Genomic DNA, 24,801 nt, shown 5'->3' with positions numbered 1-24,801 from the left:
GAGTCCCCGAAAGTGGAACGAGGTAAATGCACATCCATGCTCGAAGGGATCAATTGACAGCCCGGGTGGTCGCACGTATACTGCGTTGCGGGTTGATAGGTCAGTAGCGTTTCGCTCAGGAGCTGCAAGTGGTTTAGAATTCTCGTGATCCCCTGATGGATGGTGTGCAGTTCCTCTCGAAGATTATCGATGTTGTCGTGGCGAGATTTTCTGCGATAGGAAGATCTCGTCGGCTCTAGGGAGATGGAAGGAGGAAGGGTGGAAGAGATATCGAAAGACAGACTGCGTGCGTTGGCACTTGCAAGATAAGCCTCAGCAGGGTATTCTGGTTGACTGTGAATGAAAGCCTGCCTGCCGGGGCGGCTAGATGAAGAGTGAAAACTCCAGTATTCTAAATCACAAGGGCTCAAGCCAGTGAGTAATTGCTCTACTGAATGAAGTAAAGCAGGCAATAAATACACTAAACAAATATGGTCAAGCGACTATAAGCAAAGCTGCACATAATAACCAAACACAAAGAACTCAAGGAACTAGTGCATGAACGAGCTGGCGAGGTTGGGAATGGGGGAAAGAGAAGACGGACCCTGGCACTTCCAACAGTACCTTGTAGAAGCAGTTGTGGTATGCCTCGGTGTGTTGCCGGCATTTGCAGATGACAAGATCCTCCCATAAGAAGCACTCGGATGAATGTCCAGACACGAGCAGCAGACAGGTGAGCTCAGGTGGAGACAGCCGATGGCATGCTTATGGATACAACTGGGATTGTTTGATAGAGGAACCCAGGCTAACATGATTCAAAGTAGTTATAGATAATGTGCAGATGGGGACAGATAGCCTTATTCCAACCAGATTCTGGCGTACTACTGTGACAGTGTCAATATTAGTCACAATGCAGATGGCGGACACGTCCCCAGTGTCTTCTTAAATAAAGTGAAAAAATATTCGATCATTCGTCTAAGCCAAAGGATATCAATTGGCTGGAAATCATCTTGTGGATTAGACCTAAACGGAGCTCGGAATCAGGACCCTTCAAGGCCGGCAAGACCCTACAGAAGGGGGCAAAGAAGAAAGCAATAAGGAGGACGGAGATGAGAGGATAGAAGGAAGAGTGAAAAGAAAGCCAAGGAGTCCCAGGAGGCAACAGAAGCAGCCAGCCCGGTGAGAAATAATAATGGTTGAATGACACGCAATAGCAGGGCAGGGTCTCCCGGAGTTATTCGACACAGGCCCGTGGATGTTGCCTGAGCAGGATCCTTGATAGTAATAGTAGCCAGACAGGAGCCAAACGGAGCAAAAGTACGACCGTAACACACAAGGGGATCTCTGACGTCTGGGCAACGTTGACGAAATCGAGACCGTACCGACCGTCCAGCGAAGTCGGGAAGATGCGCCAAAGACGGGTCTGCACTGCGCCGCAGCCAGAGAGGGATTGGGGCGGGCGGGGGGGAAGGGAAGGGAAAGAGAACCTTCAGTATTAATAACGGATGATGAGGGGGGAGGCGAGCAAGGAATGGACAAAATCATAGAAGAACATGTCCAAAGCCGTCCAATGATCAAACCCGCCAACTGTGGCGGGTGGCAGGGAATTGGAAGCGAGAGGAGCTCCGTAAAGCAACGAAGCTACCATCTATCTGACCCCGCAGGATGATTGATCAGAGAGAGTTCTATGGCTGATCTTACTCCATAGACACGTAAAATAGATATCCGGGATCTGGTATGTAGGTAGGTAGATTATTAGCCGAGAAAGGGACGAGTAATGATCGATTGATTGACCCATCCGGGTAATCCGTGATATTAGTGCTACATATTACTGTAGTTAGAATCGCTCCAAGGGGAATGGTTTGAATTGATTATTATTATCAGAAAATGAAATGATGATGATAAGACTAGACGGGAAAAAGAACTTGGAAGGAGATCCCACGGAGCAAGAGGAAGCGAACACGGGGAGTAATTCCCGCAGCAATCCATCAACGTCATTTCTCGCTGCCTCTCATTCTCCACTGAACTCTATCATCTTGCTCGGATGTTTTCCCACGGTTTCCTGGTGCGAGACGGTTCATGTGATGGTCTGTTATCTTTTTGAGATTCCTTGGATCACGCTCTTCATATTGTGGTAAGCAGACTCGCTTCTCACGAGTCCTTGATTAGCACACGCGATTCATGAGGAACAGGCTGTGGCTGTCCGTGCGGCATCTGCATCCAACCGGCTTCTCCAATCCCATCGCACCATCAGTCACATTCAGGTCAATGTCCAGCTTCACCATTCCTCTTGGTGAGGGCAATGGATCTGGGTCTGTGCCAGTCAACTCTCTTAATGATTTGAGCAAGGACGATCTCCTATGTTTCCCAGCCTTTCAGATCTGGCTTTCCACCCTTCAGCGATCGTTACAGCGACAATACAATCCGTCCCATGAGTTCAACCACAACCCCTATGTTTTACGGAAGATCAATGTTCAATCTGTTGATTACTTCAAGGGCGGCAGATTGGGGTTCGTTAAGCTCAAAGCAGAAGTTTCCAATAGAAATGGGGAAACTCTCCCGGGAACGGTCTTTCTGAGAGGTGGTAGTGTGGGAATGTTGGTAAGAATGACAACATCTCATATCTATACGATGCGAATCAGATTACTGACCATCGTGTTACTTGTGCGATAGATGATTCTCCAGCCCGACGATGTGCCTTCATCGAACGAGGATGAGAAGAGGGCGATTCTGACCATTCAACCTCGAATCCCAGCTGGCTCCCTAGCTTTCCCAGAGATCCCAGCCGGTATGATTGATGATAGTGGAACCTTCGCCGGAGCAGCTGCAAAAGAGATAGAAGAGGAAACAGGATTGACAATACCCCAAGGTGAACTTGTTGATATGACCTCTCTGGCGCTGCAATCGATTTCGGAGCCAAAGGACGGAGAGTCTCTGCAAAGGGCAATCTATCCGTCACCTGGAGGGAGCGATGAGTTTATCCCCTTGTTTTTGTGCCAAAAGAGAATGCCGCGCAAAGAGATCGAGAGTCTACAGGGACGGCTGACGGGTTTACGCCAGCATGGAGAGAAGATCACATTGAAGGTTGTGCCGTTGAGAGACCTTTGGAAAGAGGCATTGCGAGACGGCAAGACACTTGCCGCATGGGCACTATATAACGGCCTAAAGCAGGATGGAAAAATTTAAGAATGGCTCAGCATTGTAGCCAAAGCCGATAGCAAGATTGGCACCAACAGTGTCTACTCCGTAGATTATGGATAAGTATCTATCGACACGAATCGATCCTCGATCTTGTCTATATGCAGGACGCAGCCAGATACGCCAAAGCGGTGAATGAAGCGCACAATTAAAGCTTCAACTTCTTCGCCAGTTCGATGCCCTCTGCTAATGTTCCCACGCGGGCATCAATGGCATATCCCTCGGCTTCGAGTCTCTTCAACTCGGAAAACAATGTACTCAAGGGCAGTGTGAAGCATTCGATAAACTCATTGTCCTCGAGTTGCGGTTTCGGATCCTTATTTTCAGGAAGTGACAGATCCACACGCACATGAACCATGTTCAGATTAGTGTTACACATCCCCGGATCTGTGATACCTTCAATCAGTGTCTTGCACCACGCCTCGGAGGGTCGGACCCGGGCTTGATCACGGAAAATTGCGTGTAGTAACAATGCATCACTCACCATTAAACATGAGAGTGCTTGTCTGCTCTGCCACTCCCACATAACCAGTCTCTTCCCTGAGCTCGCGCACCGCACATTCCTCAACGGTCTCACCGGCGTCGATAAGACCCGCTGGGACTTCAATGACCACTTTGTCGATGGGCGGCCTGTACTGTTTTTGCAGCAGCAATTCCGGGCCAGTTGGCTTGTCAATGATGGTCACGATTCCCACGCCATCGACCTCGCAGCCAGGTGGCCGAGTCTATCCCAGTCAGTACTTCCACGTAATACTACGCAAGTTTTCTCGGCCATGGAGTAAGTCTTGCTGCTGAAGTAAGGAGATGAAAGCCAGAAGCCTTCTGCTGAGTCGCAATGCAGACTAGCAGTGGCATGATAGCGTCATAGCGCCCTGGATGTACAGGAGCCGCACCGAGCAAGTGAAAGAAATAAACTTACCTGTCTCTCTGCCGACTCCCAAGTCCTTTCCACACCGTTTGGATCAGTGTACGTGGTCAGGATCAGCCTGGTCCATTTGGCGTTACTGTTTTCCTATCAAGTGGATCAGCCATACTTCGTTGTTTACACCACGAGGTAATTCCGGTAGAATAGAAGAGGGCGGCGCGAATATTGCGCCATGACTTGTACGCCCCTCCAGGAACATCAACTGCATACCAATGGAACTCGTGATAAGAACTTTGACTTGGCGTACTTGGGATCGGATCCGGACATCTTTTGGTCTTGGTGAACGTAAGGTAGCAATGCCAGTTGAGGCAGTTATAGTATACCGGGCTAAGAAGAGAAGAGGCAACACCTCGTCCTTTCAGACGTGATGTATAACGAGTGATTTGAGCAGTGAGGCTTCCCAGTGATGCCTGGAGCTATTTATGTTCAATGTCGATGGAGCATGAAGTATGAAGTATGGAGAAGCTACTGCGTATGCCTTGGGCCAAAAAGGAGGGGCCCGGACTAAGCCACTTTCAGATCGAGATAGGGCCAACCCTGGGGTCTTATCTCATTCAATGCATGAAGACGAACTGCCTCAAATACTGTGCTTCAGGCTACCGCAGATTGATATCTTTGATCTGGACCTGAAATCCATTTTGGCTCCCTGGAATTACCTATTCCACTTCTACCGTACTAGGATCTTGCTATCGGCGTGGTGTCGACAGGCTTATCTGGGCTAAACTGCTCCAAGAAACCAACAACCGGCCCCAGGAACACCTGCGAAGACGACGAAGCGCGACGAAGCGTAGAATAGAGTGGAGGGTAAACGTCCGAGACATTAATAAGCCAAGAGATGTTTCCCTTCTTTCTTGTTCCATTTTTTGACCGACTCGAGACCGTCTGTGCACTGGTTTGTGTCATTTTACCTCGCAAGGCCGACTCTACCCTACGGCAAGCCATTGGGACAAAACCGAAATAACGACTTCAGGAGTTTAGTATGTAGACCGCTCTGAGTTCCGCCTAACTAGAATTACATTCCCATACCATTTGGTATTTTTACCATATGGGGATATTAAATGATTCAAATCATCATATAGTAAGGATATCGAATGGTTCGAGTCGCCATATAGTAGGGATATTAAATGATTTAAATCATTATATAGTAGGAATTTAAATTACTATATAGTAGTAAAATTAAATCCTTATATACTAAGGTCATGCCCTATATAGGCAGAATATATATATAGAGAGGTCATAGAGGAACCCACCTACTAACACTGCATATTTCAGATACATATATACCTAAGTATAGTAATATTTGATATCCCTACTATATAATAATTTGAATCCTTACTATATGATGATTTGAATTCCTACTATATGGCGATTTGAACCATTTGATATCCTTACTATATAATGATTCAAACCATTCGATATCCTTACTATATGACGATTCGAATCCCTACTATATGGCGACTCGAACCATTCGATATCCTTACTATATGATGATTTGAATCATTTAATATCCCCATATGGTAAAAATACCAAATGGTATGGGAATGTAATTCTAGTCAGGCGGAACTCAGAGCGGTCTACATACTAAACTCCTGAAGTCGTTATTTCGGTTTTGTCCCAATGGCTTGCCGTACTACCCAGATTGGCCCCCAAATTTGGGTTATGGATCAGCGCGTACAGTGGGGATGTCAGCACAATGCGGCCGGACATCAAGGTAGTGTGCACTGCCCCTGATGCTAACATGTAGGGGCTCACAACCCCTGTGAGCATATAATAAGGTTGTTCTTGGGGACGAGCTACCCAGCCGAACACACGAACCTATTAGTCGGTCCATTCGACGTTCGACATGCACCGACCGAAACCACGTTCCAGACTCAGGGAAGAGGAAGTTTCAGAAGAGCAAAAGCAGCCATTCGTCGAGCATTCACTACACCAGGATGAGAAAGATGGGCCAGATTTTGACACGGCGAGCGCTACAAGATCTGGATGCATTGCCGCCGTATCAACGGGCGTGATTCTCTCCCTAGTTTGCTTGATATCCGGTATTTACCTCCTCAGAACCAACCAGGCAACACTCGGCGCTTCGGTCTCTATCTCTACTTCTGGAAGGGAAGCCATGGCCCTAGCGATCAACGTCATACTAGCACTCTGCACTGATGGTATGATGTTCGTGCATTCCGTCTCGTTACGATGGGCACTGTATCGCGAGGGACGCCTGGAGTTCAACACCAATATCCGTCTCTTCACCGGTTCCAAAAGATTCGGCCCGAACAAATGGTACATCAACCTAGTGGCCCTAACTTGCCTGGTGCTATCATACGCTTCTTCATCCGTTCTGCTGCTATCTGACCAAGTCGTTGTGCTATCTAAGAATGAAGACCAATCTCCATTATTGATTAACGGCACAGCTCTAGTAGCCTTGGGTCTAGGTCTCGCCGGCCAGGCCGTCATCGCCGTATGGTGCCTAGTGTCCAGCTACAAGTCGATACCGACCTGGAGCTCCAACCCTCTCAACACCGCGTCGGCCGTGGTGCAGAATGGTGGCCTCGCTCACCGTCCCGGGAGATGTATGCTATCAGTTCACCAGAGACAAATGTCGAGCCAGGAGACATATCCTATGCATCGACAAGGAAATATGTTCCAATTACAGGGCATGGTGCGATATATTCTCGTTCTACTGTGGTCACTCGCTCTTCTGGCCGTCGCGTGGCCTATCGCCATCGCCACTGTCTCCATGTCCATTGGCAACGCCAGTGCTGCTGGCCAGGCCTCTGAACCGTTATGCTGGAGAGTTGGATTTAAATGGAACAAAGACGCTCTTGCGTGCTCTCGGAACTATGTGACGCTGTCTATGTCGCCATATGCGAATGACCACAATCCTGATTCCGCAACCTTCTCGTACGGTGCCGAGGCTGTACTTTGCGTTCTCTTTGTCTGTCTTATCCAGGCTAGTCAGACCGTCGCATTGCACTGTTTGGAGCTGCTCGTCAACCTGTCCAGAGATGAAGGCATTTGGCGACAAGCTTACAGTGAAACAAGAGAGGCCGCAGGGACACAGTTGGCCACGAATCCATTCCGTGCAGCTGTATCGAGTTGGGAGAACGCTATTCTATTCATTGCCAAAGCGGTGCTGCATTGGATAATTGGTCAGAGCCTGATCCCTTCCGTTGCCATGGAAGACTCCAAAGACATCGCCAAAGACATCGAATCATTGGCCTCCATCCCTGTCGAAGACCTGTCCGCTCATGTCCAAGAGCTGCCGTTCAAACGCGGATTCCAGTTTGATATGGTATACTCGCGGTTGATTACATACGCCATACTAGCCGTCCTCGTGGCTACTTTCGCAACATACCTGGCTCTAAGGCGACCGAGAGGCTTTCAGCCTGCCGCGCTGGGACATCTGCCGACTCTCGTAGATCTCATCGATGATTGGAAGACAGACCAGGAAGGCCGGATGTGGTGGGGGGATAAGACTCCCGAACTAGAGGCCGGTCAGGTGCGGCACGCCGGAACATGCTGGGATAAGATGCTGCTTGGCCCGATATGTACTACTGCTAGATATGCGGGTGGTTAACCTGAGGCGGTCATTTCGGCGTCGATTCAACAGGCAGGTCCTCGAATTCTCAACGTACCGTTACCGAGTTGTAGGCTTGAGGAAGATATATAACTAAGGTACCTATAAACTAGAGAGGGCAGAAGGAGAGTAAGGACGTACTGAATAGGCACACTATGTACATGCATACACAATAAATATAAAGGACTCAGTACTATCTTTGAATATATAGATAGGGTAAACATGCACGAGAAGCAATACTTAGCAGATAGGTTGAGAAAGGCCATCAGCGTAGCAGGCTTGGCGGGTGCATAATAGATAGCTTGACGTGTGCTTGAAGACTCACACCACAGGGCGGCAAGAGTCAAAGTCAACGAAGCAAAAGAAAAGATGCAGAAAAAACAAAACATACAGCAGCCGGGATTCGCTGGTGGTCACCCACCCAACTACTAACCGGCCGGCGTGTGGCTTAAGTATGGCTGAGCGGACGGGAAGCCCTGTTTTCCACACCCTATGGTCGTATGTGCTTGATTTGAAGCAATCAAGATCTACTTCTAACTAGCAGAGATAGTTTAGTGAGGTGTTGTTGAAATTGCTAGCACTAGTAAAGTTCCTGAATCACTAGTAATTTATATGGCAAATCGAAAGTCAATGAAGGTCCGATTCTCCTACACGAATGATATCTAGCTCCTATTTATGCCTCCGATAGAGGTCAGATTTGAGGGTATTCAAATGATTGAATGCTATCGAATATTCGGCCAAGAGTGGCAGTGCTACGTCAGTTCGTATGCTGCCAAATCGGGCAAGTGGTAATATAATGTGCTGATTCTTAGTAACCCTTGGCAAGACAAAATGCGCATATTCCACCCCAGCACGAAATAGGCGCTCTGGTTGGAGAATTTGTATCATGACATGATGCCAATCTTGCAAGCCACTATCTTTCAAGCATAGAGTATTCAGAATACTTGAATCACTCTGGAATCACAGTGTCAAATAATACAAGATGCTGGACGTCCCTCACGTCACATTTCAAGCCAAGAGACGAGTCCTTAATCCCAAATCTGCTTGTCTACTAGACACTATACTAGTTGTATATGCGAGTCATACTGAGATCTCATCAAAGGGATTGGTCAGTACGGTTCTCTCCTTTCATTCCATATTGGTAATTGGCATGGGATGCACCACGGGGTTTAGGCAGGGGAGGGAAAGGACGTATAATGAGTTATGACAAACAAGTAGATACCCAGTATGACGGAGCCCTTCCCGACGAAGTTATTTGCGTTTTGAAATTCGCGCTGCATGACTACGGCATATATTTCGATGGGTATTATACCGCTTAGGCAGGTGAGGATCATTCTGTGACGCAGATGTGGATTAGTTCGGGGTTTGAGCTGGATGGCAGAGGTGCTTGCTTTTGGCGTTCCCATTGGTCTCAAAGGGGCTATAGAAGTAGCAGAGCGGCGATTATTCGAGCAAAATGCTCCATCTCTATTGCTTCCTGGATGTTCCAGGGGCCATACCTGTGCATGTAGGCAAACCCAGCATGCGCGATACTCCCGGGACCTCCATTGAGATACCGTAACCAACCCTGGTCGTACTGAAAGACCGAGATATAAACATCAGTCCCGTCCTGCGACACAAGGACTCTCATATCATTTCCTGGTGCGCCGAGGTGCTGCTTCACCCATGCCACCATCTGCGCGACCTCCTGCATATCAACCGCTGGGGAATGGTTCTCCCGCCGCGATCGTTTACACTCGATGAGTGCCAAAATCCGACGACTGAAGGTATCCTCCAGCTGACCATCGGTAGGTATATGCAACGAATTGCCTTTTGCGTCTCCGTGTGCTGAAGTCTGCCGTCAGCTTGGACCTATCAGCCGTCCACTGGCGTCCAGACTGAGGAACCAGATCTGCAATGGCTTGCAAAAAGGAAACGATAGAAGTGTTGACACTGGCTTCGGCAGCACTCCGAACAGAACTGTTCTGAGCCTCATGTCGAATCACTTGCTGTTGCTGAATAGCTGGAACCCTGAACAGTCCTTCGTTTCCTCCCCAAGGTGGATTCCAAACCGGCTGCGTCTGCCTGGTGGTGACATCTAAGATATAGTCACCAAACCTGACATCACTCAGGAGCAGATTTGCTTGCGCCATCAGAGGTGCTATGCCAAGGGTCTGGACATTGAGCTGCCGTGGGGGAACAATGGAGGGGAGGATGGTTCTGAACAGGAGATACTGCTTGTAGGTGACTTGGGATGCTGAATGCAATTTTACATTCATATGCAGGGATTGATTCTTCACGTTGTGTCTCCCTGCGGATTGTCTCCACTCTCTTTCTGTCTCAGGTAAGGCATCATTAGTCATTTTGGAAGGTGCCTTGAAGGTAAAGACGGGATGGGTGATAGCTGATGCCTGCTAGGAAGAGAAGCAAAGAACAAAAGAGGAGGGGGAGTCGATATCTCAAGAACCAGCCCCCGCCCCCATCTCCCATCCCAAGCAGATGCATTTTATGTCTCTCTTTTGTAGGTATATACACAGTAGTACTTCTACAACATTCACTCTCCAGTTTTGTTATTGAGGCCGGGTAGGTATACTTCGAACGGAAGGAACCCGCTTGTGATTGGCCCGCTGAACTCAAAAGATCAAAAACATCCATATTCCTGCTTCTGCTCAGACCAATGGAAGAACTCCTATCTATAACTACACAAGCACAGTGAAGGGATCGAAGAGATTCACCCGGATGACAAGAGAACATAGATTTGATATGCTAGGCAAAGAAGAAAGCGAACTCGGAAAGGCGCGAAATTCCATCTAGACTCAAAAAAAAAAAGACTGGGGAGGCGATGATCAGTGAAGAAAGCAGTAGTAGATACTTGCAACCAAAATAGGTACCTAAATTACAGCCCTTTTGTAAGATGACCCTGTTGTTTCACACTGCTGGTAAAACTTGATTTGGTCAAGATTCAAAATTGTGGTTGGCGAAATTACATCTGAGAGATGGCTCTACAATTCACCCCAGTGTCTATGTACAAAATCTTCCCCTCTGATCTCAAAATTAGTACCGTTAGATAGCTCTCTTTCCGGTGATTATGGTAATACTAATATTGCCCTGGGTATATTACATTTTTAGGCATTAAGTCAAGTTAAACATAGTGCTTTGCTTTACTTTTGTTCTACATCCTCGGAGATTTTATATACAAGTGGGTCCTGGATGCTTAGCATCCATCAGGTATCAGGGAACCACAAGACTAACAAGCTTTCCGTGACCGTGAGGTGACTTTAAGTGGGTCTGATACAGTGATACTGAATTACTGATACCCTGGTCCAAGAGATAATCCTCCATCTACCATCCACCTCCCGCAACTGGCAGTCAACCACAAGTCTTCAACTATTTACTTCTTCAATCCCCAATCATACCTTCTTACTTAGCTTCTTTTCATAATGGCAGGAAACGTGACACGCGAGCAAGTAAGATGGCTATACGAGGTCGTTACTGGAGGAAAGGACAAGCCCTTCGTCTCGAGTGAGCCCGGTTCAGAAGGAGATGTTTTGGCATCATATCTTTCAGGACATGGGATTACTCTCATTCCTTGGGAAATTGAAACGAGCTCTGTGGATTCTCCTTCAGTAACATCAGTCCCGTTTACCTCGTTCGATATCGCACAACTACCATCCTCAAGGGAATATTCCATTCACTGAGTACATCCCGCCGGCAGATAGGAGCGACACCGAGGACGGCCGGTGGTGGTCCGCTCAAATCTGTTCTGGTGAAGCGGTCCGGTTCTTCTATAAGTGGGCTCTCGCCAGGCGAAGTCTCCCGCGCCGGCATTCAAGTTTAATGGATTTCTGCGGAGTACACACCGTAACGTAAGTACGATGCATTTTGATTTACTCCCTGATGATTGGTTTCTAAGGGTTCAACAATTGATGCATTGCAACTTCTAGGCTCCCTAATCCTTTCTTGCGTTGCTGCCCAAGAGTGGGATGTTGTCCACCTAGTGGTGGTCGCTGGGACATCTGCTTTTTCCTTGAACCTGAGAAGCAAAATACCTCACCACTTCCCCATATTGCCGTGGCGGCTTCCCAGCCAATGAATGCTAGAGACAACTCCATTTTGTACGGGGAGCTCGCCGTAATCCTTACTGTTATTAATAGCCGTGCCAAACAGCCAAAAGCAGAGAATGAGGAGGAGATGAAGAATCTGTTTGATATGGAGGAGGAAAAGCTTGAGGAAACTTCCCGGAAAAGTCCAGCATTCCCAAACAAGCAGAAATTTCCGCTTCTTCTCTTTTCATTCGTGGGCCCACAGCATGCAAGGGTACTCTGTGCTTCCATGAACCAGAGGCAGCTGATAATTCGGATGTCGAAGCTTTATAGCTTCGAGAGGAAGGAAGAAGCTCCACTTGAACTGTTCACGTCCTGGCTTTTCTCGCGCCCCGCGGTGGAAACTTAACTGTGTTTGAGCGCCTCCCAGCTTCAGCATAAGGGCCGACGCAAATCCAGACGAGCGAGGAGGATGTCCCGCAGGAGCAGTCGGATCAGCAGGGCATTCCCCATCAATAGTTTCTGCCAATTCTTCAGACTCTGGACTAGTTGGAACTGAGCAAGAATCTCAAGGTAGGCATGGTTTCCAGATTTTGCTAATACATGGTAGGGTCGCCGACAGCGAGAACTCTGGGCATGCCTGATCAATGACGCTGACATTGAAAACGCGATTTATTGGATCAATTCCAGAATTTTCTTTAACTATGGTCAATGTTGCTGCGCAGGATCGAGGATTCTGGCTCAAGAAAGTATTTACTATGAATTTGTGTCCCGCTTCGAAGAACCAACAGCACAAATAAAGTTTTTGATCCTTTCGATCCAGAGACCTCCCAAGACTACATACAGTATGACCGCATGACGGAGCATATCAACCAAGACAGAGAAGACAGAGCCACTGTACTAGACCCTAGTATATGGCTTAGTACTAATAGTAGTCGATCCCATTACCTTAGTTAACCTGAATTGGGTTTTCAAACATATAAATGGAATGGGCCCCAACCATATGCCATCCTATTAAGTAGATATCCCCTTTTCTATGCCTGCCTCTGAATAAATATTAAATATATATTCCTTATGTATATTTGCACAGCCAACCACACAGATTTCTAGATTATAAATTATCTAGACTGGCATTAGACAGAGGTATTAAGGGTTTATAAATAAGTAAGGGGATGTAGTCTAAGTAACCACTTGTGTAAAGTTAGAAGAGCTAGGCCTCCACCCCCTAAGTCTATCACCTTGTCAAGGCAAGAATAATTTATGAGGAATACAGAATACCAATTCTAGGGGCCTTTCAGACATACTGTAGCTAGATTGGAGGATCTATACTATATCAATGACCTTGTATAGGACCTTTTATGTTAATGCATTACTTAGAGGGCGCGAATGCATAACTTAGACAAGGGATATATATGGTAGGGACAAGTCAGCACTTCTCAGGGACCGTACGGGCGAAATGGGTGAAATTTACAGGGGTTCAGGCGGCTTCAGGTGATTTTCAGGTGAAGATGCTGAAGGGGCTGAAGACAAGGCGGCAAGGATACTAAACAATGAATTAAAGAAACAAAAAACATACAACAGCCGGGATTCGCTGGTGGTCACCCACCCAACTACTAACCGGCCGGCGTGTGGCTTAAGTACGGCTGAGCGGACGGGAAGCCCTGTTTTCCACACCCTATGGTCGTATGTACTGGGACTTGTTCTGCAATCAATTATAGGCAACTAATCTTATGCATAAAACTCTTAAAGCGGTACAATCTCAACAGTTTATTTATCCTCCTGTCATTTTGTGTTTCTCATGGCCCACCTGCAAACATTGCCTCTGGGAAAGGCAGCAATGGAGGCAAGGATGGAAGCCACTGACATCAGTCTAGCTTTGTGAGAGCAGTGGAGGCAAAGAACCACGGCCTCCAATGCAATGCGGGGTAAGATAATAATCAACATGTTCACACATGAAAATACTCCTCTGTCTTGCCTTGGATTCAAGCAGCATCTGTCTAGACCTATCCCCCTTGCGTCTAATATGCATATCTGCTCGGACAACTAGGCGAGGCTTCGTAGATGCTGTCCGGTGTAAAAGTGCATTTACAAATCTCTATTATATATCCATGCTATCCTGTAGATAACTTGCAGGAGTTGGGGCGCAGTCTGCACTTGTTGTCCTTCGTTGTGCTTCTGACTGAGACAGCAGAGCTCACTCCGTGAGTTCGCTTCTGCCGATCTTTCGTTCCAAATGTGAACCAGTTGAGACCCTCACAGTGGGAATCGAGGTCCATGCAAGACCTCATGCAAGCGCTGTGCGCGATAGCTCGAATGGCGTACGGCCACAGTCATGTGTTCTACCAACCATCGAAATCGAGTTCGATGCCTGGATACGTGTCGAAGCTCAGCTGACTACTCCTGGATAGGTCAAAGAATGCGCATCTTGGGCCACATATGGGTCTTCTTGCATTAGCATATGATTCTAGTTTCCAAAGTCAACTATGTATCTACAGGCATCTGGACGTGGCGCGCCATAGAACCTGTGCTCGAATGGGTCTTTTGCCAAAAATGACTCTAATCTGAAATGATTAGCGACTGGCTCTCGCTAGTAAATGCCATCTACAGCGGCTCCGCCCCTCGGACGGAAGCGTAGACGAGGGCTCGTCGGTGCAGTAGGACTACAATCTACAACATGAGCCATCAGCAGAGCCCATATTCGACTCCAAAAGAGCAGAGAGTTTGAAAGACTCAGATAATCGACTTTAGGCCTCTATTGTGCAAATACAGACTAGATAAACCGAAAGGCATCTCTTTGTGTCACTGAAAACCCATCTATGCTTGAATGTCGAGTCCGATGCACGAGTGTCGGCCGAGTCAGAATTTGGGGTATTCGAAATAAAGTGTAAAGGTCAGACCCATGGCGGAAGAGCTATGCCCATACGCCCGAGTCCAATCGAAAGGAGAGATGCAGTCTTGCAAGTGGGGGGTCCTGACCGCCGCTTCGAGCAAGAAAGCTTCTCATAAAATGAAAAGGCGAAAGAAAGGAACCCAATCCAGTGGCTCCCTAACGACCAGGCGTTTGCTGTCATAACTTCGTGTGGGGAAAAAGGAATCGAGTTGGATGAAGAACATCTAAAGTCGTTTTAGAGTTTTTCGATCTCCCCAAGGCACTTTTTGAACTCGCTCCAGTCCTTCATGATCACCTTAGCACCGAGTTCTTCCAGACGCTGGGACATCTCAAGCTTCTTGTCATCACCAGGGTAGCTGCCGACGTAACCAATGACAGGGATACCGGCGCGGATGGCACTCAAAGCACCAGACTTGCTGTCCTCAATGGCAACCACTTCTTCGGGCTTCTTCTTGCACACCTCAAGGGCATGTAGGTAGATAGCAGGATCAGGCTTGGAAGTGGGCTTGGGAAGGGAGCTAGCAGCGCTGAAGATGAGGTTGTCATCGAAGTATTTGTCCTGTCCAACCTTCTTGATGGAGGCTTTGACACGGCGCAGGGCGGAGGAGGAGACGACAGCAAGGTCATACTTCTTGGACTCGAAGATCTCCTTCAGCTGCTCGTTGGCACCAACGCAAGGCTGTGCCTTTTCGTTGAGCTTGCCGATGACCTCATCCTCTTCCTTTATCACATACTCCTCAAGCTCTTCCTTGGACATCTCGAACTTGTACTTGGCTTGAAGAGAAATCATCATCCCGCGGAAGTTCTGACCAACGAAGTCCTGAATCAGCTGCCCGCCGGTGTAGCGATCAGGGATGTTGCGCTTCGCAAGAATCTCGTTAGCAAGATCGGCGCATGCTTCGAAGGCCAGCTCTTCCGACAGGACAAGCGTGTTGTCACAGTCGAAGAAGATTCCCGTGATCTGCAGCAATGGTATCGTGGTCAGCAACTCTGTAGATCCATGATTTCATGCAAAGTAGAGAACAACAGATGACTAACCTTAGGCATGGTGACAGCTGAGCTAAGAGTCTCTGTGTTCTAGAAGTTGTGGGGAATTGTGTCAAGATGTATGGAGAGTTGAGGTTTTGCAGGAAGTCTGCTTGAGGAGAGATGAAGTGAGATGAAGTGGGTAAAGTAGCCGTAAAGAAAGTCAAATGGGAGCTGTCTGGGTTAAGTGGGAAGGGAACGAATCGTTGGAGTGGATTGGACCGGGATAAAGTAGGACGCAAGTGGCAAACATCAACGGGCTGCCCGCAATGTTTAAGTAGTTTTGGAAAGAGCTTTCGAAGGACAGTGAATACTAAGCTAGGAAGGGAGTGACCCCCATTCAATCCACCGGCGATTCCAAAGGGGACGAAATCAACAGAAACCCGTATCTGTTTCCAAAGTATTCACCTATCAGAGCTCGAATTTCCACTATGATACTATACGGGCAGGAGCGGGACTGGTGGGGTTCCTGAGACCTGAGGTCATACCATGACGTTACTTCGGCTGCTGCGAGTGAACGTGTTGAATAATAATAATAATAATATGGAGGCCGGCCCTAATCGCGCCGAAGGACGGGGGCCATCGTGGGCTTTGCTCACTGGGTCAGACGCTAGAGGCGGTCTGCTAAGCCTATGGAAGCAAGCACCCGCTGCCATTCTCGTTTCAGTAACGCTCAGTTTCTTCGTTCCCCTCTACTTAACTTGATTTAATTTAATGATTCCTGTGGATGGAAAGGCAAGGAAAGCCACTGAGCCAAATCGAATAGATCGAGTCCGAGTTGCCTCAGATATATCGCCTGAGGCTATTCAGACTTTCGTGGCTTGCCATAGTGGGGCTTTCCACACCCATTGTTTCCCTCTCTTTTTTTTTTTTTTATTTTTATTTTTATTTTTTTATGTCCTTTTCGATGGCTTTCTGACAGTTCCGCGATGGGGTCTGATATTCAATATTGTACCATTTCTTATCACCAAAAAAGTTTCTAGTATGGACTCAATTGGGAAAAGGATGGGAAAGACTAAGTTCGGGATTTTACTATTAAGAGTGCTTCTATCTGCAGGCGCATAACTGGGGTGCCTCACAATATACATGATTCATGCGAGGGGCTCAAATCGGTCAAGATATCCCAGGGTCAAAGACCCAAGCACTGCACCCCACTGGGAGATGAAGTTCAAGAGAGTGTGGCCGGTTATACCTATGGAAAGCTCATCCACGAATAAGCTGATTATGTTGGTCTTCTGTTACGCTTTACTTTGTTTGGTTTGGCCATGTTGAAATAACTCGGGCCTTCCCATGCCTGTCATTATTGTAACTTGCACGCCCCGCAGTCCTTCGACTTTGAACGTTCAACGACACGGTCCTGCTCACCACATAGGTACTTGGCCCCCTAAGCTACAGAATAGTAGGTAAGCCTAAGGTACCCAAGATACGTTAATACTCAAGGTAGGTAGGTAGGTATTATCATTGTTCTGGTGTGGTTTATATAGAACAAGCCACTCAAGCAGTCGGGCAAAAAGGATTAGCCTCTTGACCCGGCGAGAATTCCTTCGATGCTAATTGGCTCATTCCTGCACAGCAAACTTAACCATCCAATCAGTCTGGTTAGGCCCGTCCTCTTCTAACCCACAAATTGATGTGGGATGTACCTCTCATGCGGCACATATCTCAGCTTTTCTTGTTATATTCTGAAGTATTATCCTGGGGACATCATTATTGGCGCTCCTTGCCATTTATCAAAACCCTACGCTCTGTTTCATCCCTGTAAGTTTCTGTCTGCATTTCGCTTCCCGGAAATAGAGTCAATGTCAGAGAACACGGGAGGTCGTTCCGACCAATTTCCTGTGTCCGTCTCATCGCTTCATTTCCCCTCCGCAGCACAATCAATTTCTCAGACTTTGTCGTCGCTGCGTCGATCAGCGCTGTCTATTTCCAACCGGCTTCGTTCAATTGAATCCGATGCTGCCTTCGTTGCAGAGGTTGCCGAGCACTACGGCTTGCCTCTAGTCGCCAACGAAAGATGCGGGAGTTGGTACATTTCGCCGGACATCAAAGCTGGTAGCGCCTATTTCAAGAGCACGGACGGCCATACCGGTCAGTGGGATTTTAGTTTCCGTAGACTGAATCTACAAATATTACCACTTGCTCGGCAACATGGGGGGTGAGTGAGCATTAGCTATCATTGTTATCGCCCCCGCTGATGCTTGGGCTGGTGTTGACTAAACTGCCAATAATCACTGCAGATGTATTATTGTGGATTCAACACGTCGGGGTAAATGTAAGTTTGCTTCTGAATTTCCTGTTCAGTGCGCAGCCTGGTCTTACCAGGCGCAGTGATGCCCGATGCCTTGTCTAAGACTGTTCCAATATGGTGCGCCGTCATGAATCGAGCACTTTTCCCATCCGATGCTGCATATCATGCAGTCCAGCTTCCGCCGAATTATCTAGGCGCCTCGGAGGAATCGCAGATTGAACGCCGGATTGATGGTTTCGTGAAATCGCTCAAGGTATTCTTTTCCGTCTACCATCACTATACTCTTTTAAGCCCAGCAGCTTTAGACTGACTGAAGGTCCAGGATCTCAAACTGGATCTGGATGATCTCAGGCAGCAACTTGGAAAGCCTATTCGGGTGGCATGGGCCAATCGGTCTTATTTTTATCCTACCGATCTGCGCAAAGGACCCGACTACAACCTTTTCGTTCTCTGCTCTGCGTCCAAACGTGTTCACGGAGCAGAAATTTCGGAAGGTGGCTACATTCAAGGCGCAGGGGATGACAGCGAGGGCTGGGCCCAGGGGTTGACTCCGCCAGTCTTCTGGGCCCACAAAGCGATTCTCCTGAAGACGCCCGAGGAGGATTTGCCCGAACTGGTCGAAGAACTGGTGAAAGAGCATCAAGGTCAGGATACTGCTGAACAAGCCACATTGGTTGCGCCTACTCGGAACCTTTATATCAGTCAAACGAACGCCAGTATCAACGACAGTGGTCTCTATAACCTCGTAATTGATTGCAATGGCAGACCCGAGGCCTCAGAAGGAGACCCAAAGCGCCTCAACCTTGGATGTAGGTCGTCAAAACTGGGAAGCCGCGACTTGAGACAAGAGCTCGATAAGGTTCGAGCTTTTGTCAGTTCTCAGCTCGCCACCGATCCTTCACGATCACTCCTAGTTACCTGTGAAACTGGTAAAGATCTCTCCGCTGGTGCTCTGCTTGCTATCATATGTCTATTCTATAATGATGATGGTATGCCATCCCTCCGTACTCCCACTTGCCTTCCCTATCTTCTTTCACCACCTCGTTTTCTCATCCTTTCCTTTTTCTAACGGTTCTTAGGATCGTTCACAGCATCCCCAGCGAGGCGATCAATAGACAAGCAATACATACGACAACGTCTTGCCTGGATCGTGTCATCAAAACATGATGTGAACCCGTCGCGCCCTACACTTCAATCGGTCAATGCATTTCTGATGGAACGACCGGATTATTAAGACGAACAGATTGCATCTTATCATTAAATCCGGGCGTGGAACGCTACATATCATACAGAATCATTCTATTTACTCGTTTTCGACGGCCTCCACAATAGCTCCAGCGCTTCCTTGATCGAGAGCATTCAATACCGCCATATCCTCCTCACCAATTTCAAAATCGAATACGTTGGCATTAGCCACAATCCGCTCAGGCGTGTCACTCTTGGGCAACGGAACCCATCCTTTCTGCAGCGCGTAGCGTATCAAAATCTGTGGCGTCGTCCTTTCGTACTTCTTGGCCACGTCGACTAGCGTTGGGTCGTTGGCTTTATAGTTTCGCACGAGCGGGGAATATGCTTCAACGACAATGCCGTTCCTCTTGCAATATGCATCAATGACTCGCTGTTGGCACCAGGGATGAAGCTAAAGGGCGCATAAGGTCAGTATACATCAGGTGCTGGCCATACGAATCTGAATCTACTTGAAAGAGCTTCTCGACCATAGAGCTTACCTCAATCTGGTTTACGTGCGGCGGCCAGACCTTGGCATATTCCTTCATCTCCTCGATGTGCTTCACCCCAAAGTTGCTCACACCGATGCTCCTCGTCTTGCCTTCCTCCAGAAGCCTCTCCAAGGCCTGCCAGAGCTCTTTCCGACCGGCCGAACCGGAGCTTGAGCTATGAATGAGGAACAAATCCACGTATCCATCCTGACCGCCAATCTTCTCGATGCTTTCTAGTAGCTTCTGATACGTAGCTTCGGGGGACCCGGCTGGGCTCAGGATTTTCGTAGTAACGAAGATGTCGCTGCGAGGGATGCCGCACTTGCGGAGAGCTTCCCCGACCTCCTTCTCGTTGCCGTAAAACTGGGCAGTATCAATGTGACGGTATCCCGCTTCAAGGGCTTTCAGTGATGACTGGACACATTGGCCGGTGGGAGAGCGGTAGACACCGAACCCAAGGCGGGGGATCTTGACGTCGGAATTGGGGAGAGGCAGTAAGTCCGTGATGGCGAGTTTCGAAGACATTGTGTTTGTGTCTCGACAGGAGTCAATTGATGATGGTGATGGAGGAACTGCGCTCGAATATATTCAGTTTCTGAAGCTTATAAGTTGGCCAGAAGAGTGACTCGATGGCATGGACATGGAGCGGGGAGAGGAAGATTTGGTAGGCGCTGATGGTTGGTGTCCAGCCCCTCCAACTCGCCCCGCCGTCGGTCTTGGTGCAAATGATATCATTTCCTAGGCTTCTCAGGTGATTACCCATTATTTATTATTGCCGGTTGAACTAGGCACTTCTGCTTGCAGATATATATTATTTCTCCCTAGCGTGACTGCATCCTCGTCTTTCTGTCTAAAGTACACTTCACCTCGGGATATGAAACTTTGTCCTCCGGAAGGTACCCTAATCCCTGATACCCCTTGGGCTCGAAAGGTACTCGAGAATGTAGATCGGGTGTCCAGATTCCACCCTGGTTGTCATATACTTGGATCTATGCGAACCTTTGTAACCGCATCAATCAAGACGACCACATGGTTGAGGAATGTGGCCTCAATGTTTGGGTCATTCCCTGTAAAGAGTAAGCTCACGCGCTGCAATGCTCCAGATGTCCTGTCTCCATTCTATCCAGATAGTACTTAGATGAGGTCTCGTCAGGGCCGATGAGGACCGAGTAGATATGTGAAAACAAGCATGCTGCCATATCCAGGGTCATGTTGGCTGGGACGAGGATGAGAGGTATCAGTGTCTCCCGTGTAAAGAGCACACCTTCTGAGCCTTTCGCAACATGTAAGCGAATATTGATGTCAGAGTTTTCTATATATCATATAGCTCACCTATGAAAGAGGTGAAATGTAAAATGATCTGTTCAATATCAATCAATGATGTAATGAGAGAAACAAATTAGGGAATCTCGAGAAACTATAGGGAGACTCAAGAGAGGATACTAGAGGAGGGGGATAGCAATGGGTGAGTGAGAAGGAGAACAAGGAAAGGAAGTAGAAAGGACACAAAGACGCCATATAAATGCGTTGTGGACGAGTTAATTCACAGTTCCTGAATATTGATATTCAATACTCTCTTCTATCAGCACAGTTTGTGTAAAGAGTCATAGTATACTCACAGGAAACACTGTATAAACAAGAGGCTAATATGATGATCTAAATAGAAGATTTGAATGAGACTATCTTGCTTAAAGACTATCTCCAGAATAATACAGTATTATGTGGTCTATCACAATGATATAGAATGAACCACTATACTACTTGATATAAAATATGATTGAGACTGTTCACCATTTAGCACCTAGTTAAATCTCTACATATGCTAATCATTAATAGGAGGTAACAAGCAGGGATCTGAGAGGTAACTGACCTGGCCCAAAGAGCCTGTCAACCATATTAACCGCCTAAAAATTCATATAAATTATTTAGCCATCTTCAAAATATTCCTCTACTGCATAAGGATATTCTTTATTAATTAAGCCCTCCAGAATGCTCAGATTAAGATTTTTGAGTAGCTTGGATGCGCGGTTTAGTAGTTCAGACCCCTACACATTACCTGCTTTATTTTGACAGAACCCATAACAGTCAGGAACCTTGGAAATCTTCAACCATGGTGGTTGCTGTGGGGCCCGAGGGGATGGGTTTGTTGACAGTCAAGTATCTGGGATACATAATCCTCCGGGTTGCAGTCAAGGGGGTTGCAGACACGAGCCTCTGGAGAACTGAGGGCGGTCTTTAGTCTTCTATTATGCTGATTACTGACTATCCAATTGTGTCTCACAGGTTCTCATCTCAGTCAAAGCTTCTATCTAGGCTGTTCTGATCTCCATCGATGCCGAATCCAGCCACCTTCAAATCGGTCTGTCGTGAAGATCTTGCCCTTTCCATCCCAGGCTAGTTTATCGGGGAGCGGGTATCCCTCCTACAGGTTAGGTACCTTTAGGTACTTCCCCAATCTATTTTCGATTCATTATCGTCTGTTCTTGACACTGACAGGCTCAAGGAAGGACAAAGAAAAAAAAAACCTCTCATAGAACCGACGGCCCTGGATGTACTCGATTCTTTCTATCACTCATCATGTTGACGGTTGAAAAGTCCTGGGTTAATGTACAGCAGAAAACTTTTACTAAATGGTTGGTATATTCCTCCGATTACCCCCTCACTGGTCATTTGTTATTGTTTGAGAGTCGGTGGTGCCCCTCGTTCGCTGTATAGTTTCTTCGTGATCGCAATCTGTCAACTTTCCCACGCTCTATTTCGGCGTCGTACTTGCCCTGGCTGACACTTTCCTGTCCCCGTAGGCTTAATGATAAGATCAAGGTTCGAGGCATCTTGATCGATGACCTTGTGACCGACCTCTCCGATGGCGTGAGTTTCCTCCTACCTCCGGATAGTCGATTAGCCTGAGAATCCAGACATTGATCGGTCAACTCTCCTAGGTTATCCTCATCCACCTCCTCGAAATCCTCGGCGGAGAATCCCTCGGCCGTTATGCTTCCAAGCCCAAGCTTCGCGTGCAAAAATTCGAGAATGTCAACAAGAGTCTCGACTTCATCAGAGGGAGGCGGATCCAGATGACGAATATCGGAGCGGAGGATATTGTTGATGGCAATCGGAAGATTATCCTGGGTTTGATATGGACACTCATCCTGAGATTCACTATCAGCGACATCAACGCGGAGGGCATGACTGCTAAGGAGGGTCTTCTGCTTTGGTGTCAGAGAAAGACCGCTTGCTACGAGGGTGTAGAAGTCCGCGACTTCTCGACCAGCTGGAATGACGGTCTTGCTTTCTGTGCTCTCCTCGATATCCACCGACCAGATCTGATCGATTTCGACGCCCTGGACAAGAATGATCACCGGGGGAACATGAAGCTAGCGTTCGATATTGCGACAAATGAAATCGGTATTCCTGACTTGCTCGATGTGGATGACGTCTGTGACGTTGCAAAACCCGATGAACGGTCGCTGATGACTTATATCGCCTACTGGTTCCATGCCTTCTCCCAGCTGGAAAGGGTGGAAAATGCGGGTCGGCGAGTTGAGAAATTCATCAACAATATGCACGGTGCCTGGGAGATGCAGAACTCATACGAACGGAGGATGAAAGAACTCTTGCGTCTAATTAGAGCCCAGCGCGAGGCATGGAAGAATGCATCGTTCGAGGGAACTTACAAAGATGCTAAGGAACAAGCTCGCCAGTTCTCCTTATACAAGAGAAATGAGAAACGACGATGGGTCGCCGAGAAATCAGACCTTGCTGCTCTACTGGGTAATATCAAGACCAAACTCAGCACCTATCGGCTTCGTCCGTACGATCCGCCGGAAGAGCTACGCCTCGAAGTCTGTGACCAGGAATGGGAGCTATTGACTCGTGATGAGCATGAGCGGAGCCAGCTCATCAACGAGACCATTCGGGACATCAAGAACGCTCTACGCCGATCCTTCGCGGACAAGGCTAATGACTTTGCACTCACACTGAAGACCTTGTCCCTTGCTATTTCTGGTCTTGACGGCGATGTAGAGGACCAATTAGAGCATGTCAAGAGACTCAATGACAATCTTCCTCCACTCGACGCTTTCTTAGAGACCATTGCGGAACTTGACGAACAGTGCGTCGAAGCGAATATTGAGGAAAACGACTTCACAACATATACGCTAGATGAACTTTCTTACGAGCTGAGCTTAGTCAAATCAAGTATCTCCAAGAAGCTCGCGTTCCTCGAGAACCAGCTAGTTGCCCGCAATATGACCAACCTGACTCCGATCCAATTGGAAGAGTTCGAATCTGTCTTTAGACACTTTGACCGTGATTCATCGAATACACTCCATGAGCTCGAGTTCTCTGCGGCGCTCGCCAGTCTTGGACTTGTATACGACGAGGAAGAAATGCACCAGGTCTACGTCGAAACTTGCGGGCCGGCCAGGCTAGCGCAGAATGCTGGCGTCAGCTTCGAGCAGTTCATCCACTTCATGGTCAGCGTGACGGAAGATCAGCATACTGCGGAGCAGGTCTTCCAAAGCTTCCGCGAAGTTGCGGACGGCAAGGTATGTACCTCCACAACCTGAGGGGTTTCGCAGCAGTTGCTAAGAATCGTTGCTAACTGATCAATTTGCAGCCTTATGTCACAGAACTCGACCTCCGCCACTCGCTCATTCCGGATGAAGTCATTGAGCACCTTGTTCAAACAATGCCGCTACATCAAGGTCCAGATCTTCTAGAAGATCGAGACCTTCCCAAGTATGACTATATTAGCTTCATGGAAAAGATGATGGAGCATAACAACAAGAACAAAGATAGCTCCTCTGTCAACGGCGACCACTAAATTGGATGCATAGCGATTTCCGTTTCAGATTGCCTTTACTTTTGCCTTCAATCCCTTTTACTTGGTTTTTCCTCGTGGGTTGTTACTGGAGTTTGGCGGAGCGAAAAGGGGTCTTGGTCTTCCGATGAGCGACAGTCTCAACCATGCATACAGGACTTGAAGCATTGATTTTTCGTTTGTTTCTAACTTCTTGCCTTGCATGATCATTATTATCCGTCGTCGTGCATCCTGCGTTTTCACGTTCTTGTTTGAGCTGGTGCGCGATTCTTGCCATGTATACCACCATTCAAGTCAAAGTAAAGTTATTGATGAGTAGAAATACTTCTGCTAAGTACTCTCTCTTCTGACGTTCAACCAGCTTGGATCAAGTGTAAGTTTCGTAAAATAGCATCTGGTGTA

The 24,801-nt window shown here is 47.7% G+C and overlaps 9 protein-coding genes across 9 annotated transcripts, besides 6 other annotated features; 5 read left to right on the top strand and 4 right to left on the bottom strand.

The window, feature by feature from the left end:
- Window positions 1-2,160: 2,160 nt before the first annotated feature.
- On the top strand, window positions 2,161-3,165 carry NFIA_079060 (putative NUDIX family hydrolase; the record flags this gene model as incomplete). Its single annotated transcript, XM_001259861.1, has 2 exons — window positions 2,161-2,580; window positions 2,653-3,165. 2 exons carry the CDS (start codon window positions 2,161-2,163, stop codon window positions 3,163-3,165), a joined length of 933 nt encoding a protein of 310 aa, XP_001259862.1.
- Window positions 3,166-3,325: 160 nt separating this feature from the next.
- NFIA_079050 (MutT/nudix family protein) lies at window positions 3,326-4,369 on the bottom strand (the record flags this gene model as incomplete). The annotated part of the gene is made up of 4 exons (XM_001259860.1): window positions 3,326-3,573; window positions 3,662-3,902; window positions 4,097-4,189; window positions 4,313-4,369. 4 exons carry the CDS (start codon window positions 4,367-4,369, stop codon window positions 3,326-3,328), a joined length of 639 nt encoding a protein of 212 aa, XP_001259861.1.
- Window positions 4,370-5,151: 782 nt separating this feature from the next.
- Window positions 5,152-5,260: a microsatellite.
- Window positions 5,231-5,293: a microsatellite.
- A 108-nt stretch (window positions 5,294-5,401) lies between these two features.
- Window positions 5,402-5,477: a microsatellite.
- A 36-nt stretch (window positions 5,478-5,513) lies between these two features.
- Window positions 5,514-5,566: a microsatellite.
- Window positions 5,567-5,795: 229 nt separating this feature from the next.
- NFIA_079040 (uncharacterized protein) lies at window positions 5,796-7,673 on the top strand (the record flags this gene model as incomplete). Its single annotated transcript, XM_001259859.1, has 2 exons — window positions 5,796-5,842; window positions 5,972-7,673. 2 exons carry the CDS (start codon window positions 5,796-5,798, stop codon window positions 7,671-7,673), a joined length of 1,749 nt encoding a protein of 582 aa, XP_001259860.1.
- A 1,420-nt stretch (window positions 7,674-9,093) lies between these two features.
- NFIA_079030 (uncharacterized protein) lies at window positions 9,094-9,805 on the bottom strand (the record flags this gene model as incomplete). The annotated part of the gene is made up of 2 exons (XM_001259858.1): window positions 9,094-9,433; window positions 9,525-9,805. 2 exons carry the CDS (start codon window positions 9,803-9,805, stop codon window positions 9,094-9,096), a joined length of 621 nt encoding a protein of 206 aa, XP_001259859.1.
- Window positions 9,806-11,092: 1,287 nt separating this feature from the next.
- NFIA_079020 (uncharacterized protein) lies at window positions 11,093-11,490 on the top strand (the record flags this gene model as incomplete). The annotated part of the gene is made up of 2 exons (XM_001259857.1): window positions 11,093-11,197; window positions 11,260-11,490. 2 exons carry the CDS (start codon window positions 11,093-11,095, stop codon window positions 11,488-11,490), a joined length of 336 nt encoding a protein of 111 aa, XP_001259858.1.
- Window positions 11,491-14,820: 3,330 nt separating this feature from the next.
- Window positions 14,821-15,632, bottom strand: NFIA_079010 (HAD family hydrolase; the record flags this gene model as incomplete). Its single annotated transcript, XM_001259856.1, has 2 exons — window positions 14,821-15,546; window positions 15,624-15,632. 2 exons carry the CDS (start codon window positions 15,630-15,632, stop codon window positions 14,821-14,823), a joined length of 735 nt encoding a protein of 244 aa, XP_001259857.1.
- Window positions 15,633-16,473: 841 nt separating this feature from the next.
- Window positions 16,474-16,504: a microsatellite.
- Window positions 16,476-16,504: a microsatellite.
- Window positions 16,505-17,410: 906 nt separating this feature from the next.
- NFIA_079000 (initiator tRNA phosphoribosyl transferase family protein) lies at window positions 17,411-19,093 on the top strand (the record flags this gene model as incomplete). Its single annotated transcript, XM_001259855.1, has 4 exons — window positions 17,411-17,699; window positions 17,913-18,112; window positions 18,182-18,848; window positions 18,939-19,093. The coding sequence occupies 4 exons, from the start codon at window positions 17,411-17,413 to the stop codon at window positions 19,091-19,093; spliced, it is 1,311 nt and encodes a 436-aa protein (XP_001259856.1).
- A 69-nt stretch (window positions 19,094-19,162) lies between these two features.
- Window positions 19,163-20,102, bottom strand: NFIA_078990 (aldo/keto reductase family protein; the record flags this gene model as incomplete). Its single annotated transcript, XM_001259854.1, has 2 exons — window positions 19,163-19,498; window positions 19,587-20,102. The coding sequence occupies 2 exons, from the start codon at window positions 20,100-20,102 to the stop codon at window positions 19,163-19,165; spliced, it is 852 nt and encodes a 283-aa protein (XP_001259855.1).
- A 2,052-nt stretch (window positions 20,103-22,154) lies between these two features.
- NFIA_078980 (alpha-actinin, sarcomeric (f-actin cross linking protein)) lies at window positions 22,155-24,402 on the top strand (the record flags this gene model as incomplete). Its single annotated transcript, XM_001259853.1, has 4 exons — window positions 22,155-22,210; window positions 22,379-22,445; window positions 22,517-24,124; window positions 24,196-24,402. 4 exons carry the CDS (start codon window positions 22,155-22,157, stop codon window positions 24,400-24,402), a joined length of 1,938 nt encoding a protein of 645 aa, XP_001259854.1.
- Window positions 24,403-24,801: the final 399 nt, after the last annotated feature.

The sequence above is a fragment of the Aspergillus fischeri genome, genomic scaffold, assembly GCF_000149645.3.
Source record: "Aspergillus fischeri NRRL 181 1099437636264 genomic scaffold, whole genome shotgun sequence".
NCBI lineage: Eukaryota > Fungi > Ascomycota > Eurotiomycetes > Eurotiales > Aspergillaceae > Aspergillus > Aspergillus fischeri.
Note: the sequence above shows the minus strand (reverse complement) of the source record. Positions and strands in the feature narration are given on the sequence as shown.